Source organism: Numenius arquata, chromosome 3 (assembly GCF_964106895.1).
Source record: "Numenius arquata chromosome 3, bNumArq3.hap1.1, whole genome shotgun sequence".
NCBI classification, from domain to species: domain Eukaryota; kingdom Metazoa; phylum Chordata; class Aves; order Charadriiformes; family Scolopacidae; genus Numenius; species Numenius arquata.
In genome coordinates this window covers 32,099,984-32,118,002 of record NC_133578.1, presented here as the reverse complement: position 1 = coordinate 32,118,002, position 18,019 = coordinate 32,099,984, and the positions used below count along the sequence as shown (strand labels likewise).

General features: G+C 37.8%; 1 protein-coding gene across 2 annotated transcripts in view; it reads right to left on the bottom strand.

Moving 5' to 3' along the window:
• The window catches only part of RFTN2 (raftlin family member 2), a 38,679-nt gene that overhangs the window by 9,338 nt on the left and 11,322 nt on the right, over nucleotides 1-18,019 (bottom strand). For both annotated transcript variants that reach the window (XM_074145397.1, XM_074145398.1), the window contains exons 5-8: nucleotides 15,952-16,152; nucleotides 11,047-11,168; nucleotides 9,768-9,871; nucleotides 2,580-2,658 (exon numbers count right to left, since the gene is read on the bottom strand). In XM_074145397.1, the coding sequence (XP_074001498.1) occupies nucleotides 2,580-2,658; nucleotides 9,768-9,871; nucleotides 11,047-11,168; nucleotides 15,952-16,152 (506 nt within the window). The remainder of the gene's footprint in view (nucleotides 1-2,579; nucleotides 2,659-9,767; nucleotides 9,872-11,046; nucleotides 11,169-15,951; nucleotides 16,153-18,019) is intronic.

The following is an 18,019-nucleotide window of genomic DNA, read 5'->3' as shown; positions in this document are numbered from 1 at the left end:
CAACAGCTCAATGTCCAAGTGCAGACCAGCAATGCATGGTGTTCCTCAGGGGTCTGTACTGGGACTACTGCTGTTTAACATCTTTGTCAGTGACATGGACAGTGGGATTGAGTGCACCCTCAGCAAGTTTGCCAATGACACCAAGTTGTGTGGTGTGGCCAACACGCTGGAGGGAAGGGATGCCATCCAGAGGGACCTGGATAGGCTCGAAAGGCAGGCCTGTGCAAACCTCATGAAGTTCAGCAAGGTCCTGCACATAGGTAAGGGCAATCCCAAGCACAAATACATGCTGGACAGAGAATCGATAGAGAGCAACCCTGAGAAGAAGTACTTGGAGTTGTTGGTACATGAAAAGCTCAACATGAGCTGGCAATGTTCTCACAGTCCAGAAAGCCAACTACATCCTGGGCTGCATCAAAAGAAGCATGGCCAGCAGGTCGATGGAGGTGATTTTGACCCTCTAACTCTGCTCTTGTGAGGCCTCACCTGGAGTACTGTGTCCAGCTCTGGGGCCCCCAATGTAAGAAGGACATGGACCTGTTGGAGCGGGTCCAGAGGAGGGCCACAAAGATGATGAGAGGGCTGGAGCACTGCTTCCCAGAAGGACAGGCTGAGAGAGTTGGGGTTGTTCAGCCTGTAGAAAGGAAGGCTCCCGGGAGACCCTACAGCAGCCTTCCAGTACCTACAGGTTTCCCTTTCCAGCCTACAGGAAAGATGGGGAGGGACTCTTTATCAGGGAGTGTAGTGATGGGACAAGGGGTAACAGTTTTAAGCTGAAAGAGAGTAGTTGCCCAGGGAAGTTGTGGATGCCCCATCCCTGGAGGTGTTCAAGACCAGGCTGAATGGGGCTTTGAGCAACCTGGTCTAGTGGAAAGTGTCCCTGGCCATAGCAGGGTGGTTGGTACTAGTTCATCTTTAAGGTCTCTCCCAACTTTTAACCATTCTATGATTCTATGAAATCATGACACTGATGGTGACTGACGTAATAAGGTTTTATATATTTACAATACTAACATAAACATTCCATTCCAAAACATACTTTCAGAAATGTACTAGGAAGGAATGTAAAGACTATCAAGTCAGGCATGAGAGCAGGGGTCAGAAGCTGTGAAAGCTAAAAGCTGAAGATGCTTGGAACACAGGGGGAAATTAAAGGAAAAAATTGCATGATGAACTGGCAGAATTTGGAAGAGGACATGAATGGAAGAGGAGATTAAGAATTGGCAAGGGAGACTACACAGAACACTTAATAGAAACAAGGAGAAGCTCAAATTTTGTAAATGAAGAAATAAATTACAGACAGTGTACAAGAACTAGCTGGGAATTGAGATGGTGACAGAGACAAAAAATAAAACAGGATTTTAATTATGCATGTTGAATGCAGTTCTTCCAGGCGTGGAAGCAGTAATTATCAGAGGACACAGTAAGAAGGAAGTTACGCTGGAGATAAGTAAAAGTCTGCAGAAAAACAGCAAAAAAAGGGAGGGCCTATTTTAGAAACATTAAGCAGAAGAAATTACATATGACAGTAACAGTCTGGATGGAAGGTAAAAAGGACAGAGAAAGATCAAATATGAATGCAGGAAGTTTAGAGACTCATAGAACTGTTTATACAGATGGAGAAAGACAAAACTAGGTGTCATTGCCTTATGGAAGTATATAATACCACAAATGACTGAGTTTGTGAAGTTACTACTCTGGTGCTAGACTTGAGTGAAAGGGCCCATAGTTTTCATAGCTGCTTAAGACTATCACACAAAAGCCATGTCAATTAGAAAAAGGTTGAATGGCCACTGAAGAACAGAAATAACAAAAATTAAAAATCCATCATGGGATGTTGAAAGACTTGGCAAAGAAGAGCTCGCTGGTTCATCCTTCTCTGGCCACAGCAGGATTTACTATAGCCCTATATGGGTGCAGTAACTCCTGTGACGTTGACTGTGAGCAGGAAGTGGTGACTGCCAGTTACTTAATCCTTCAAGCACTTTTATACAACCATTATTATGGGAGCCTCACTTGAAAGGGACAAGGAGTTGTTGAGGTCCAACTGCAGGAATTTTAAAACCTCAATCTCTGTCACTCATTTTCACGCAGCAACAGCTAACAGCCCTTAACCCTGTTAACCTCCAGATTACAGTATCCCTTGCACAGTTTGACACTTGTATTCTTCCACTAGTGTGAAAGTAGATGTTTTAGAGGGAAAAATAAAATGTTTTCTTTTTCACGTGCAACAGAGCTAGGATTTGGATCAGAACATTTAAAACTTCCTGAAGACTTCTAAAGAAATACTTACAGCATAGACAACCTCATCCACCTGACACACAGTAATTCCTTAGCACAAAACAGTTTTTTAGCATGTTTATGCTTTTCTCTGGCTTAATTTAACAGGTGTGTGGCTGAGAAAAAAGATATCATGAGTTCAGCTGCAAAAACTCTCCACAAACTTTAACTTTTTTCAAGTGAAACCCTCTTCTACCACTTTTTCCCCCCATGAATTTTGAAGTCTAGTTTGTTTCTGTACCTAATCGTTATGTGAAGTACTAATTTGTTTATATTAATACTATAAACATGTTACTCACCTCTGGTGTCTGGACAGCAGAATACCACATAACAGGTCTCTGAAGAAAAACAACTTGCTTTGTGGCCAGATTTCCTTCACTAAAATTTAAAGACATATTTTCAATATTTTAAAGGCAACAATAGTCCCTGTAACATGTTCATACCTTTCAGAATCAACTGAAAGTTGTGTACATTTAAGTCCATGCGTGAGAAGATGATAGACTACCAAGTGTTAATTGGTTGATTAGTTCCTAACCAGTTCTGTAATCACATTTTAAAAAAATAAAATAGAAGCACTGAGCTGGGTTAAGGTGTTACACATAAAAAGAGGTGGAGAACAAAAATTTGTGTTGCTATTAGTTATTTAACATGTCTGCTCTTGAAAGTTTATGCACCAGAGCTCCTACTTTTAATCAAAGTCTGCAACTTTACATCTGAAGTAAACCTCCAAGAGTCTTTCATTTAATCTTCACCATCAAATATACAGCAATGTATTACTACCTATTAATGCCACAACAAATAGGCCCAATCTCAATAGATCCACACTTTCAACAAATATTTCAGTATTTTGTGGTAAGAAACTTGGGAAGTACCATTCTTTAGTGCTAACTAAAAGGTGCTTTCTGGTTGCAACATGCCATGTAACTGACACAGCGAGATAAGCTTGCTCTCTCACCACTTATGGATAAAAGGACTCAGCTCAGTTTTTATAAGCTCTAAATCGACAATGAAATAACTGACACTGGCTGTTTTGCACGTGGGAGGTACATGCATAGGAAGGACATGATAATAAAGCAGTAAGATAAATAAAGGGGGGGGGGGGAGGGGGGAAAGAGGGACTTCAGTTTCTAGTCCTGGAACTTTTACAAACGTTGATGCTGTTGTGGTAGATACAATTTAAAGAAGCACTGTTTCAAAAGTAAATACTTTTAGAAAAATAAATGTGAGAAGGAAAAGTTCTTCCTCAAGACCAAATCAGATGTTACTGATAGGATGTTTCACAAGCGTTACACTCTTAGTACTGGTGATATGTCCTCTTGAAGTTTTTATGTACTTATTTTCATCATCTTTTCATCAGAAATACAGGTCAGCACATTGGTTGCATATGTACTACAAAGCCTGACACTGTGGCACTGAAAGAGTGCAAGAATTGCAAGACCAGAGCTCTTGGATAGGAGGGTTTAAAAAATTCCTGTGCTCTAAGTATCAGATACTTCATTTTGATAAACTCTTCCCACCAACTCCTACTTCTGGGCAGTATTCAGTGAGATATTTATGCATATAAAGGAAAGACATTGAAATACTTTGGGAGAAAAGTGACTACAGATTTAAGAGTGTGCTAAAGAAAAGTAGCAAAATAGAAACACAAGAGACATGTAGTGAGTTCATTTAAGTATCTATGATTCTATCTATTCTATCAATCATGAAACAGTATTATTATGCACAAACTTATGAAAAGAACTACTAAAATAATGTAAGCTTGTATTCAGCATGGGTATGTCACAATCTTAACAACCACTCACAAAGTTGAGACAACTGATTCATGTGTTATGCCAGGGCTAGGACTGATAGAATTAATATTTTTAACATTAGATACTTGCTCCAAGAAAAATCCTATGAGATCGGGAAGAGCATGTTAACAGCCTCCACAGTAGAGCTCCCGGAAGAAAGCGTAGAAAATACGAACAGCACTACTCCCAGCATACTCAGCTATATCTAAGCAATAGTCAGTAATGATGGTTTTGCGATGGTGTTCGGCCCCTCACAATCTTCCTTTCAGTCCAGCCGAACTCAGGTCATGGTGTATCCTTGCATATCTTCCTTGGATGAGAATAGAGAGCTATCTTAAACTCCAGCTTGTGGGGAAAACAAGGAGGCAGCAGAACAGACTTATTATTTTCCTTAAGTTAACTAGGTTTCCTGCTCTGAGTCCCTACCTCACTTTTTGCTTTCAATAAAAGAAAACGTGCTACAATTTTATGTCATGACAAGGAAATCAGCAACCCTGCAACCTTATTCCACTTGTCTAGGTATCTCTCCCTGCCTCAGTTCTGTCTGTTCTGATAATATCAATTGGGAAATTGCTTTCAAGCAAGAAGGCTGAGCAGAGTCCCTGGCGTTGGGATGAGCCTACGGCTTATTTTGTAATAGTGTCTGCATTCCTTCAGAGAAAAGAAAAAACCCAAACATTAAGATACAGCTTGTACAAATTCTACTGGAACAGAGAAAGGACACGATGTGAGTAGACAATAAGTAAATTAACAATTTTCTAAGTCTGACCTTATTAAAATGCCGCACACGACAAAGCAGCTATGAGCTTAATTCACAAAGAACTCAATGACAGTGGGATTTCCACAGAATTTAAATGAGAAAAAAAGGGCTTAGAGCAAGCCACTCCATAGCTTCTCTCACATTGCCCCATTTCATCTTTGCCTCATAAGTCAGGGCGTTTTGAAAACTCAGATTAAGTAGTTTGCCATGATAAATTAATAACCACAAAGTCAGCATTTTTGCCCGCCTGCTTTCCGGTGCCCGTAGACAGTCTGCCTTGCCCATTTTCAGGGACTACAGTAATCAGTGAGGGGAAATAAAGGTCACTGCAGAGTAAGGCCGCTGAAACTTTTTTCCTGTCTCTTCTTTTAAGAGGAATGAAGAGCAACAGAGACTCTATTGTTAAAACACCAGTGATTTGTTTGGCTGCTTATGCTGTATGGGCAATGAATTTGTCCTCTTATTATCTGTATGTATTTAATAAGTCCCCCAAAACTATCATCAAGCTAGAAGCTAACTATTACTGCCAATAGCTCTGATTTTTACAAGTCTATTTTTCACGTGTGAACATTTTATATACAAAGCACTTAAAATTAAGGTTAGACAAAATTTTCTGAAAAATTAACAAAAGAAGCAAGATGATAAATTCTTCTAACTTTTTTTTTTTTTTGCTTTTCCCAAAATAAAGTTTTGCACCCTTTTGAAATTGCACAGCATCAAGGCTTTCAGTTCGGAGACAGGCACTATCTTGGGATAAGCCAAAGGCTTAAAGGATCTGTTTAATAAAAAAAAACACCACAAACAAACAACCTCCTAGAAATAACTCTTAATTTTAGACCACAAACATTTATGAAATTTCTACACACTCATGATATCATATTAATAACTGCAGTAGCACTAAGTTACCAGCAAAGTATTTTCTAACTTCCCCCCACAAGTCACTAGATTTAACTCCTAAAAGGACTATTAATTTTATCCTTGCTATATGGCTTCTGAACTTTGCTTAATTATTGTTGAATTCTTGTCTTGAAAACATTTACCAGGTAAATAAGAGCTGTATATAATGCTGGAGGCTCTTTGGGTCACTAATATAATTTGTGGGTCTGTCTTATATTCATTTTTGGTCAAAAAAATTCTCTAGTGCCTGCTGACAAAATTGAAATAGCCAAGACAGATGGATACAGCAAACATTGCATCATATGCCCATTTTTTTCATAACCCTGGAAAAAGAACCACTGGCAGAAGGAGAGAACTTCTGTGGAATTTATAGTGTGCTGACCAAAAAAAAAAAAAAAACACCAAACACACCACCAAAACACAAAACACCAATCCAAAACCCCACACTGCTTATTTTTCAAAAATAACATTGCACTTAAAAAGCAACTCTGCGTGTTTTAAGAATATGACATCTACCATTGCTCTACCTGTAACTGCAAAGACAACACCTCTCAAGGAAATGTTTCCTGCATCCAAGATGATTTAGCTCTTGAGGTAGGAGTTAAAGGACTAAACAAAGCCTACAGAGTGCTGCCCCTGCCTGAGATGGGACAGTGATCCATGACATTCAGCTATCATGTGGCACGACACTCCATGCAACAGGATGTTTTATTTTATGGAGAAGAATATCTATAAAAAAAGAAAACTTCAACCAACAACAAAACCATGCAGGAACAGGCGTTACAGCCTGGCGCTTTTTAAAACTGTTTCAAATCCTAACCATGTAAAAACCAAACCAGGAACACACCAGTGCATGACAACGCTGTCACACTCCAGAACCTGTTAGACTGTTGGTCACACACTTTGTCTGCAGACAAGCAGTGGGCATAATGACTAGGAACAGATCAACAGATCACAGAAGATCTGAGATGAAAGTTTTGCAATAGTTAAGAGAAGAAAACAGACTAGAGCAAAATATAAAGGTGAATAAAAACGAGGAGCTAACATTTTATTCTTAAATAGAATTTTCTTTACTTTGTCAGAATTCACCAGATTGTCCCAAAATGTTGCTCATTTTGTTTGTTCAGTGTTTCTGAAGCCTGTTAATATTCAGAGTGAGTTTTGAGGTCAGAGTTCCAAGTCTGGGAAAAGAACAGCTGTTCAGCAGCATAAAGTGTCCATCTTTACTGAGACATTTAACTTGCATTCCTAGGATAATCCACCACCACAGTAATGGCATCTTTCATATCAGACGCATAGTAACCACCCAGGAATTCCTTCTCCTTTTTAAATGCTAACATCAATGCCTAAAAATAGTATTTATCAATCACTAATTAGCCTAATAGGATAGAAACACATTCTTTTTTGGTCTCTTAAGAATTCTTAATTAGGAATTCTTGTTCATGGCTTTTTTTTTTTTTTAAGAAAAGCTGTGTATTAGATACACGACAGAGCACACAAAACATGATTCATCCTATTTCTTCTGAAAGTATCTCACAGGCCACAGTAGGACAACAAATATTTGACAATTCAGGCAGACACCTACCCAACCCTTTAGGCCAGAAAAATGCTTTTTATTAGTCTGAATTATTCTGTGTCCAGTTCCGGGCTCCCCAGTTCAAGAAGGGCAGGGAACTGCTGGAGTGGGTACAGCAAAGGGCTGCAAAGATGATTAGAGGACTAGAACATCTTTCTTATGGGGAATCTTGCGTCTTTTTAGTCTGGAGAAGAGAAGACTGAGGGGGGATCTGATCAACACCTATAAATACTTAAAGGGTAGGTGTCAAGAGGATGAGGCCAGTCTTTTTTCAGTGGTGCCCAGTAACAGGACAAGAGGAAATGGGCACAAACTGGAACACAGGAAGTTCCATCTAAACACGAGGAGGCACTTCTTTACTTTGAGGGTGGCGGAGCACTGGAACAGGCTGCCCAGAGGGGTACTGGAGTCTCTGGAGACATTTAAAACCCACTTGGACATGCTCCTGTGCAATCTGCTCTAGGTGGACCTGCTTTGGCAGCAGGGGTTGGACTAGATCTCCAGAGGTCCCTTCCAACCCCATATCATTCTGTGATTCTGTAATACAAAATGAATTCAACTTCAGATTTGGCCATGTTACAATCCCCTTTTACATGATCACAGCTATTAACGGGCTGGTTGTTTCATATCTAGGAAGCAATGCTGCTTCAGACATCTAGTGCAACTTAAGTATGTTGCTGGTATATTACCTTGTTACTAGTTTGAGGAACAGGTCGGGTCTAATGAGTTTGTTTGCACTTTCTACAGCACTTTTTCCTTTTTTTTTTTTCTGGTAGCACTTAACTTCTTTCAAATGGCCCTGCCTTTGCTGTGCAGTCTGCAAGGTACAAAATAGCATCATTTTGCCTGCTGCGAGCACAGACTCATACTCAGAGTGGTTGACCAGCAGCTGCTCAAGACAATCTTGTCCCTGCTGTCCAAATCCCACAGGGCGGGGGTACAGTTACACGCTTGTGGGACAAGAGAAGTTTGAGGTTAAAACCTCTCTCTCTCATCCTATAACCCACAGCACACCATGACTATAAAAACCTCTCACATCATCCACTCATGCCCTTCAAGAAGTAGATCCAGATCCTGAAGGCTTACTCTCCAGCTCTAAGATCTGGCCAAAAATTTTAGCTGTTCATGAAATCCAGGCTCAGCAGTTCACATAACCTTAGAAGCCACTATGTTCAAAGCTAATACACCTAGACTACAAAATTTTGTTTGAAGAAATTAAAGGATAACAGTTTTGCTTCATATTCTGAAACCTGCTTCTCTGTGGAGCAGCTTTACATGTTCAGAATTCCTTAAGTTTCACAAGAAAATAAAACACACAGACACTTAAAAATACCAACAAACCAGAACACGCCATGTTGTTTTACCACAACTTCTTCTGTCTTTGCACTTAATCAGCTGGTTAAAATCGACTATTAAAAAAAAACCACGGCCAAAAAATCCCAACACCTATTTCCTGACCAGAAAAAAGTGCTTCTCACATGGGTGAGCTGATTTAATTATGTCAAATCACTTGACTAAAATTCCACTTTCTTGGAGCAGTTCTCTTAGAACCTTTCATTCACATCCTTTTTCATGCTGTCTTGACAGTGAGGTCTGGATCCCAAGATTACTCAAGTCACCCACTCTTTCCATTGTCCTTAATGAGCCCTAAACCATGCCTCAGAACATTTGTTTATTTTCAGACCTTGGCAATCTTAATCTAACGGGAGGAGAATAAAAAAATATTACAAAAAAAGAGAGACAGAAAAGGTTTATGCTTATGTTTCATTTGCCATTTTTTAGCTCGATACTGTGAAGAAAAGCTTTGGGTTTTGGTTAAAAAAATGAAAACCTGAAACCTTGTAGGGGATCCAGGTCTGCTACTTAGCTCTTCTTATGTATATAGAGCTCCCTCAGTCAACAAAAGAAATACTACAATAAGAACTGAAATCCAGTAGTTATGTTTCATTTCAAATATAGTACCAAACATCGACATCAAAAAAGAGGAACAGCCGAATAACTTGCTGGATTAGCACATTCTCCTCCCTAACTTGCAATAAATACTGCATGACTCTGCTGACAATGTTACTTCTTACACAGTCTAAACCAGTCATTCACCAAGGTCCTAAATTAGGGAAACATTTCAACAATTGTTTCAACTTGAAGCTTATGAGTAACCCCATTGCTGCCCCACTGCCAGGGACTGGGTACGTGATAAAAAGTTTCCTAAATAAAATCCTTAACATTTAGATATAAAAAAATTATTTTAAATTTAGGATTATTGGTCTAGCTTGAAACTCAAGTCAATAGTCCTAAAACAGTGTGGGGGAAAAAAAAAATTCCATCATAACGCTTCTTACAACTCAAGTTTTGTATTTAGTTAACGTTACCAGCATTTTTCTTCCTTTTACATTTAAGAACGCAAGTAATCACTTGATAATTGAGATGTATAGACCAAAATTGCTGTAATCTATTGTTCGGGTACCTGTCATGTCGCACGATAGGTGTAGGCAGGACACAGGTCAGGAGCCATCCAAACTCAGCCAGCGTGTGCAATAAGGGTCCATAATCTGTTTTAATTTCACACCCCTACATTAATAATTATAAGAAGTAGTAAAGAGAGGTTTTATTTGCATTTCTACACAAATTATGACTCCCCTCTAACTTATAAGATAACATGAAATTGTAGTGTTAGGTGGAGATTCACTATTTAAAACTGAAAACAATTTGAAAAGTTCAAGGCTACATAAGACTAGGAAAACAGACAGAACATATTAACTTCAGTATGAGCCCTGATTCAGCAAGACATTCAAAGCACATCTCACTTGTTAAACTCATTATGTTGCTAAAGTAATACCTAAAAACTTTTAGAACACCATAATAGGTGTCTCAGTTGATGTATTTAGGCTTTTACTTCTCATCTGAATAACAAGCATCTCACCTAGCTATACACTTAAATTTTTGGGGTTTGGTGGTTGGTTTTGGTTTATTTGTGTATATATATATATATATATATACATATATATATATATATATATATATATATATATATATATATATATATAAAAACCCAATGTCTTAGTTTTATGCTGTTTCTTTTCCACATTGGTAAATGTATTTATCATTGAATATTTCAAGAGTAAGCCCTTAGTATCCTCCAACAACAATTACTTTCAGATGTCATTAATTCATACCAATAATCTTATACAATTAGTATATTTTAAAAAATGAATTATTTTATTGCTGTACCATGTGACTGTAGTACATGTAAATTAGGAAAAATGAAGTCTTCCATATTTAGCAGTAAAATTTTCCTAAGAGTATACATATGAAAACCATACTCAATTAATTCACTATCAATTTCTTCTTGTTCTATTTCTAGTTTTTGCTATTTTTTCCCACTTTTTACTTAAAAATACTTCAGCACATTGTCAGTGGAGCTGCACTTGCTGAAATTATGTCTAAATCGGTCTGAAACATATACATTTAAAAAACCCTACATTTTCTTTGGTAGTTGTATTTACTGATATGAGCATTTGTAAATGTCAGGCCAGAATCCCTGTGGCGTATTTCTTTTATGCACGTTAACCAATGGCCACAGGCCTGACTTCATTTTTATGATTCAAGGCTTTAGTTTAGCTTATTGTAGGTGGCTTCAAGAAACCATCCTGCATGTTTATCACACACTGGTACAAGTATTGTAATGAAAAAAACAAAGAAAACTATAAGTAGGAAATTGCATTGCTAAATAATCACCAATTTACCTCAATGACTGTCCATTGTTCAACAACTATTGCATCATTTCCTTTCCTGTTAGAACCTGGAATCCCAGCACCCTCTTCTTCGTAGATAAATAATCCTTCTAAAGATTTGGGCAAGTAGTCCCCTGTGAACATAAAGACAAATATAAACTGAAATATAAACTTTCAGGTTGATATCTTACCAAGATGTACACACGGGCTTGTTCTTTCTCATTGAACAGTCCTCTAAAATAAAACAAAGACAGTAAATAACTCAAGTCTGTGGTATTTCTGCATCTAGTTACAACTTGATGAAGTATGCAAGTCAACTTATTCAAACCCCTTTTTTCTATACAAATTGAATAATGAACCATGTCACTTTCTCAAAAGCACTACTTCCATGCTTGAATCTGAATTCCGATTTCCTGCATTCAACATCCCCTGCAGTAGATAGGCACAAATCTCTGTATTCAACTTCAATATTGTACACCTGACAATAAATGTGGCTTTTGGTGTGGTGGGAGAGCGCATAAAGATAAATGAAGCATGAAATGCAAAGCCTAGCTACTGTTACTTAAATAAATATGTAAACAGCCACAGGAAGAGCCTGAAACAGAAGTAATTGTAGAAGATTCCTGATGGGAAGGAAGTTTCAGAGCACAACTCCCTGACTCACTTGTCGAAGCCTGACGGTATCCGGTTGGCCCACAGTAAAGTTGTGCACCAAATATTGGTTCATTTTCTGATTTTGCTTCTCCTAAGAGCCGTTGGGAAGCCTTTTGTGCAGATGTACCTTGAGAGCTGACTATCTTGAACTAGATTTGAACAGTAAAATTATGTAATACTCAGAATATCAGATTTAAATCCTCTCCGGTATTGCACAAAGAGATATAAAGAGATGATTACTTTTGCCACAGTCAGGGAAGGCAGATAAACTTAAAGAAAAAAACCCAAATACACCCCTAGCAAACAAAGATAACTTATGGAACACAACTGGTCTGGCTTTAAAAATTGACCGGATTGGCACAGAAGTTGTGCTATGTAAACCAGGAACTCCCATTTTTTGAGCATGCTTCTTGATGTACCATAAAACACCAGCTATTTATTCATACTATTTTTCACTATATCGCAGGTAGCAGATTTATGTAGTTTGAGGTATGATCATTTAGATACCTGCATGCAAAAAAGTATCTCTTCCACACGTTTGTGGAGATATTAGATGTGTTTATCTTTAGATTACATATAAATATAACGTGATTGTACATGGAACTGAATATATGGCTTCAGGCACAAACATATGCACAGCTCCTAATAATTCATAAACAGCCAGTCTTAAATTCATGGACTTTGATCTTTCCCCAGTGTTCAGGCAGATACTTAAAGTGAACAGCCCACCCACAACATGTTAGAATATTTTTTTCTATCATTTTTCTAATATGATAGAGTAACTCTAAATTTTGAACAATTACTGACACAAGACACCCCCACTCAGTGGTAATTTGAGACCAACTGATAATTCATGAAGTGTACCATGTCAAAAATCACCTCCATTAAAAAAGTTAGATATGTGGCTAGCTGGTTTATCTGCCCATTCTGTCACATACAATAGTTTATCTTTGTTAATATCAGTACTCAAAAAAAAGGTGCTACATGACATGAAAGCATGTCATGACATATGTCTTTTCATATTGCTGCAGCACTTGCACTAATCTTAGATACTTCTATGACCATAAGAGCCCCCAAAGCAAATGGAGGAAACACTACAATGATCCAAATTGCTGCTAAAAGAGAATTTACCTGGATTACTTTTATGACAGCATCCTATTTCGGCAGCAGAACACAGAAGCTGGTAATTATTAAGAATTAGCAATCATTTACTTGTTTATTTTTAAAATTCTGTTTATATTAATACTCCTCCTGCCTTAAACTGTATATTGCATTTTGATCCTGGTAGCAACAGAATTCTGCTGACTCTGCAGAACATCCATAGAGTCCAAACCAGAGGAGGATTACTGCAGCTGCCCGACTTGTTTGTGGTGGTGGGTGTTTTTATTAAAGCAATAGCTAAAATTTGCTCATTTTACTAAAGCTGTATAAAAAAGGACAACTAATGCTAAGGACAGTTTCAACCTCACAGTTGAAAAGCAAAAAAAAAGTGAGGTGAAGTTGACGATTAGATGTACATGCAGACATACAAGAAGTAATTCTAGTAATGACTACAAGTGCTCAAAAACATTTTCTCCCCCCAAAAAAACCTTAGGTTTCCTTATGTTGGATGCCAAGTCTTTACCTATCAAACTCATATATACATATATTTGTATATACCTTTTATATATATATATCTATATATATCTCTCAAACTCTTATAATAAACAAAGTTTATTATCAAACTCTTCAATGTTCACCTCAAGAACAAACATTTTAGCTTATGAACTCAGTAGCTAAATTTCTTAATGTGGTTACAGACACTCGATCAGCTGCAGAATTCTATCCACACAGCAAGTTGTGCCTTTGAATAGATCCAGTTTAATTCAGCAGCATCTCACCCATGAGTCTAACTGAAACAGACACCAGTCAAGCAGGGCTGAAGCAGAAGCACCAACTGCTGCAAAGAGGCAGCATGAAATCCCTAGGTATTAAAGATAGGATAGTTATTCACATGGAAAAGAGCAGACAGCTACAGGGGAATGGGAAGACTGCAAAGTTGTTGTTGGACAACAGCTGCAAAGATTAATTTCAACAGCTGCCAAAAACACCCCTCAGTGAATTTTAACTAATCTCCAGAGTTATTTTCCATCTCTAAAAAAATTCTGTACTGAAAACTAGGAGTCTGATTTCTCACCTCTTCCCCCAAAGGAAAAACTTTGTTCTTCCACTGACTTCAATAGATAGGAATTATAATTTAAGAGCAAAGAAGACGGCCAATATAAACTCTGCCATTAGGCTGTTTATGTGCACAAAATATGCAGTTTGTGAGGGACTAGCTGCCAAATTCAATCTGAAATAAATATAGCAATGTTGGTGCGCTTGTGTTCCTCTGACAATCACTAAATTTACTTTATTGCAGAGCTACAGAAATGCAGTGATTCACACTCTAAACTACTGAGAACAGAAAAAAAATGAAGAGTTATTATTATTTTTAAGGGTTTGATTTTTGAAGAACCCACATCATCTAACTTTCAAAGATTTTATGTTTTAAACTTCTTTTTTTTAAATTTAAGCCCTTCACTAATTCAGGCCTTACTAAGGGGATGCTGAATGCATATTATTTTAAATCAGAACATGAGAAAAAAAGCATTAAGTAAAGCCTATAGAAAATATAAAAACTACTCATAACCCCTTCCTGTATAATTCATTTAAGAAGCAGATGTAAAATGACTTAAGAAAGCCACTTTATTAAGTAACTACTGCACTTGATAATCAGCAAAAGTCATTTAAGGTCTCTGAAACTTTTTCAAACTTTTTACAAGAAATTTCTCCACTGCAGCCCTGTGTTTTGCTTACTTCGACTGAACTGCCATAAGCAATTATAAAAGAAAAGCAACAACTTAGTACAACCAAATACAAAATATCACATTAGTGAAGTATAAATTCTAAAGTTTGCAATCAAACAACACATTACAGTAATTAATAAATTTTGAAACAATTAACTACATCAGACTCTCTCGGTCTGTTCCCCTAACACTACAGTACTACCATTTTCTTCACATCGTTTTCAAGCAATTGCACAACAGTAGCAACACACTATTTTTTGCAATACTTCTAATTTCTGGCTTTCAGACAAATTCAGTTCAAATGGAAATGAATCTCTTAATTACATATTTTACCAACAACACAGTTTTGGAGTTCAAAAATACTTCAGCCAGTAAACAGCTTCTCCTGCTGTCAGCAGTGGCACAGCACTGTCCCACAGCTCTGCCAAAGCGCAAGGCATGAGGCTCAGCAGGGTGTGCAGTGATGGGCCTGGGCCAGCAGTGGCACTGCTGACATGGGGCTTGTGTCTCTTCATCAGGAGGATGAAGGCCAGGAACTCTGGAAGAGCCTAGTAGGATCTCTCCAAAATAAAAACTGAGATCAAACTGAAAGCAGCAGAACGAAGAAGAAAATTTGAAAATTCTGTGGGTGTAAAGCTCTGTCATTGAACAATCTGAGTATTAATTGAGCTGGTAGATTCCTGCAGAAGATTGCAGGAAGCAGGAGGGACCAGGGAAGACCTCTCTCCCAGCTATGCGAAAAGATCCTGTAGTATCTGCCAACAGTCGAGGGCAAGGACAAACCGAGATTTCTTTACTCTCTGCGTATGCCCACATCTGATCAGAAGACCTTGCAGAAACATCCTGAAACTTCAGCATCAACAGTTGAATTATAATGCAATTTAGTATTTTGGAAAGAATTTTTAGGCACAGCAAAGAGCTGGAGAAAGCAGGAAGCACAGAAAGTCTGAGTTAGGTCTAGCAGTACAGTAAGCACAATAACTCAAACTGCTCTTTTGTCTCATTAGAAATAGAATTAGAAATATACAACAGAATGCAGCACAGTATCTAAGTGAGCAGCAGAAGACAAACATCAGGGAAGCATGTCTCTAGCTATTTTTTCCCCCTTTATCTTTTCCTTCAAAAAACAACTAAACAAAGAAAAAAGAACTAGCACAGAAGTTTTGTTTTATCATAATGCCACACTACTTCCCTGCTTTGGAAATCCTCAATTTGATAAAACAAAGCAGAAATTTCAATTATTCAGAACTACAACTGCCCAGAAAACAAGTTATTCCCTTTCCAGGTGCCAGATTCTAGAAATTTACCATAGGTACCTGAACGTGTTTACATACTGCCCTTCACACCAAGAACCAAAACATGATCTACTTTTTAAAAATTATGCAGTTCTACGCAAACAAGTAAAAGCTTGATGATACTCTGGAACAGTACTCACCTTTAGAAGTTTCCCAGTGTACAAAAGAATCAATTAAGGACAATCCTTGTTTATAATAAAAGGTGGTTAATTCTAGCCAGTCTGCTTCCAGTGTACTAATAACTGGCCCCTTTCTTGTTACTTTCATAGACAAAGCACCCTCATGATAGGTCCAGCAGGTAGAATCATCATCAAAAACATTGAAGACTGTATACAGCTTCTCTAAGAAAAGAAAAAGGAAGAATAATGAACCTCAGGAGGAGAGTGCTCTGAAATAAAAATATTATTAATTTCTTATTTCAATGTGGGTTTCTAATTCTAATCAACAGTTTTATTAATTGTTTCCTGATGTGACTGTACACAGCTTGAGCCCTAAACACACTCAGGACAAGGGGTGTGTGTGCGTACACTGTGAGATATGAGAAAAATTTGAATGTATTATAGTTGGGTTGTCACTGGACCTTTTAGGTAGGTGGATACTCTATAGAGAAAATATACTAGAGCTAAGAAAAAAAAACAACCCGTGGCAACAGGCTTCACTTTTGCTACTCATGGAACTTCTGACTAAAATATTTGAAATTAGTATAAAAGATTAAAGACAGTTTTCTAAATTTTTAAATACTAGAAATGCCATGTACAGTATTGATTTTTACCCATTATTTTCTGAAGATTACTTAAGTACCAGTATGACTAGTTGCCTTCTGGTGCTTCCCACACAATAACTGATGAGCATGCGAGTTAAGCACACAAAACTGCGTATCCTCAAATGCCTTTTAGATCTAGGCTTTAATATAGTGCTGTTACAACAACAAAGTCATAAACAAGCATTCACCAAAAGTTAAAATTCACAGATCTAGAGCAGTTTAGGAAATCACTGGTGAGAAGTTATGAAGTCCTAGCTATATAAATGCATTCTACAAATACACTCATGTGTATGCTCCTGCTGTGCAGAAATAACACAAGGCAGTTGCCAAAATACGCTCTCAGATTGTCTAATCCTTCAACATCTGAGCAGCCTTAATCAACACAAAACCAAACCTCTCGAAAGCAGAAGTATTCACACTGCCAAAACAAAGGAGCTTGGTTTAGACGACCCCACTTAAGATGCTAGTGTTTCTAGGCTCCAGAAACAGAGGGAGATTTCCAAAGTTGTCTGTAAGTAGTGGCTCTAAGTAGTCTGAATCAGTCTCTGGGAGAACCACTCTATTTTGAAAATTGTTACTGCACTCACCACAAGTAACATCAGCTGCCTGGAATATGGTAAATTCAGGACAAGAGTTTGAATTCTCATCAGTAAGAGATGACCCTCCTGTCTACACAGTTTTACCACCACCATAGGCAGCTGTATTGCCACAAGCGTGTTTATCCTGACAAACCTTAATTTCCTTTCCCATATGCTAAAGTGAGACCACCTTCATATTTGTTCTTCAGAAAAAAAAAAAAATAGAGTTTCCCCAACACAACTATTCAATTGCTCACATGTATCAGAAATTTGCATCCGCAAGGGGAGTATTTATAGTCAAAATGCATACATTATGACCCTCAAATCTAGAACTCAGACACAAATTTGCATCTTTTGAGCAGACCCAAATAAAAATGGCATACTGAAGTGGCAGTACATACCTACATGCATGTAAGGCTTTCTTTGAAGATTCACATCAGTATTTTTTAAAATCATGGTTACACAAAACATTTGCAAAGAAAGGTGGTCAAGTTTTCGTAAGTTTTGTCTTAGGAACTCAGATAACTTTAGTGAGTCTTTGACTAGCAGTAGAGAAGCCTGGCATATTCTTGTCAAAGTTTTTTGAACAATTTCCTGAGAACACGGCATGTAGGGGATGCGCTGGTTGCTGATCTACCCAGTCACACCAGTGCGCACAAAGCTCCTTAACAGAACCAAGAGTTTTCTGCTTTTTCCACTTACAGCATTTCTACTCTGCTACATATAGCAAACCCACTATTTCAAGCTGTAAGGAAAGAGTTAAGTTTTAACAGATCATGCTATAAAGGCTCAGCATGTTGTACAAGAACGGCTTTAATTCAAGTGTTAAAAATAAGACATCGATTATCTCAGTGCTTAAAGTCATTA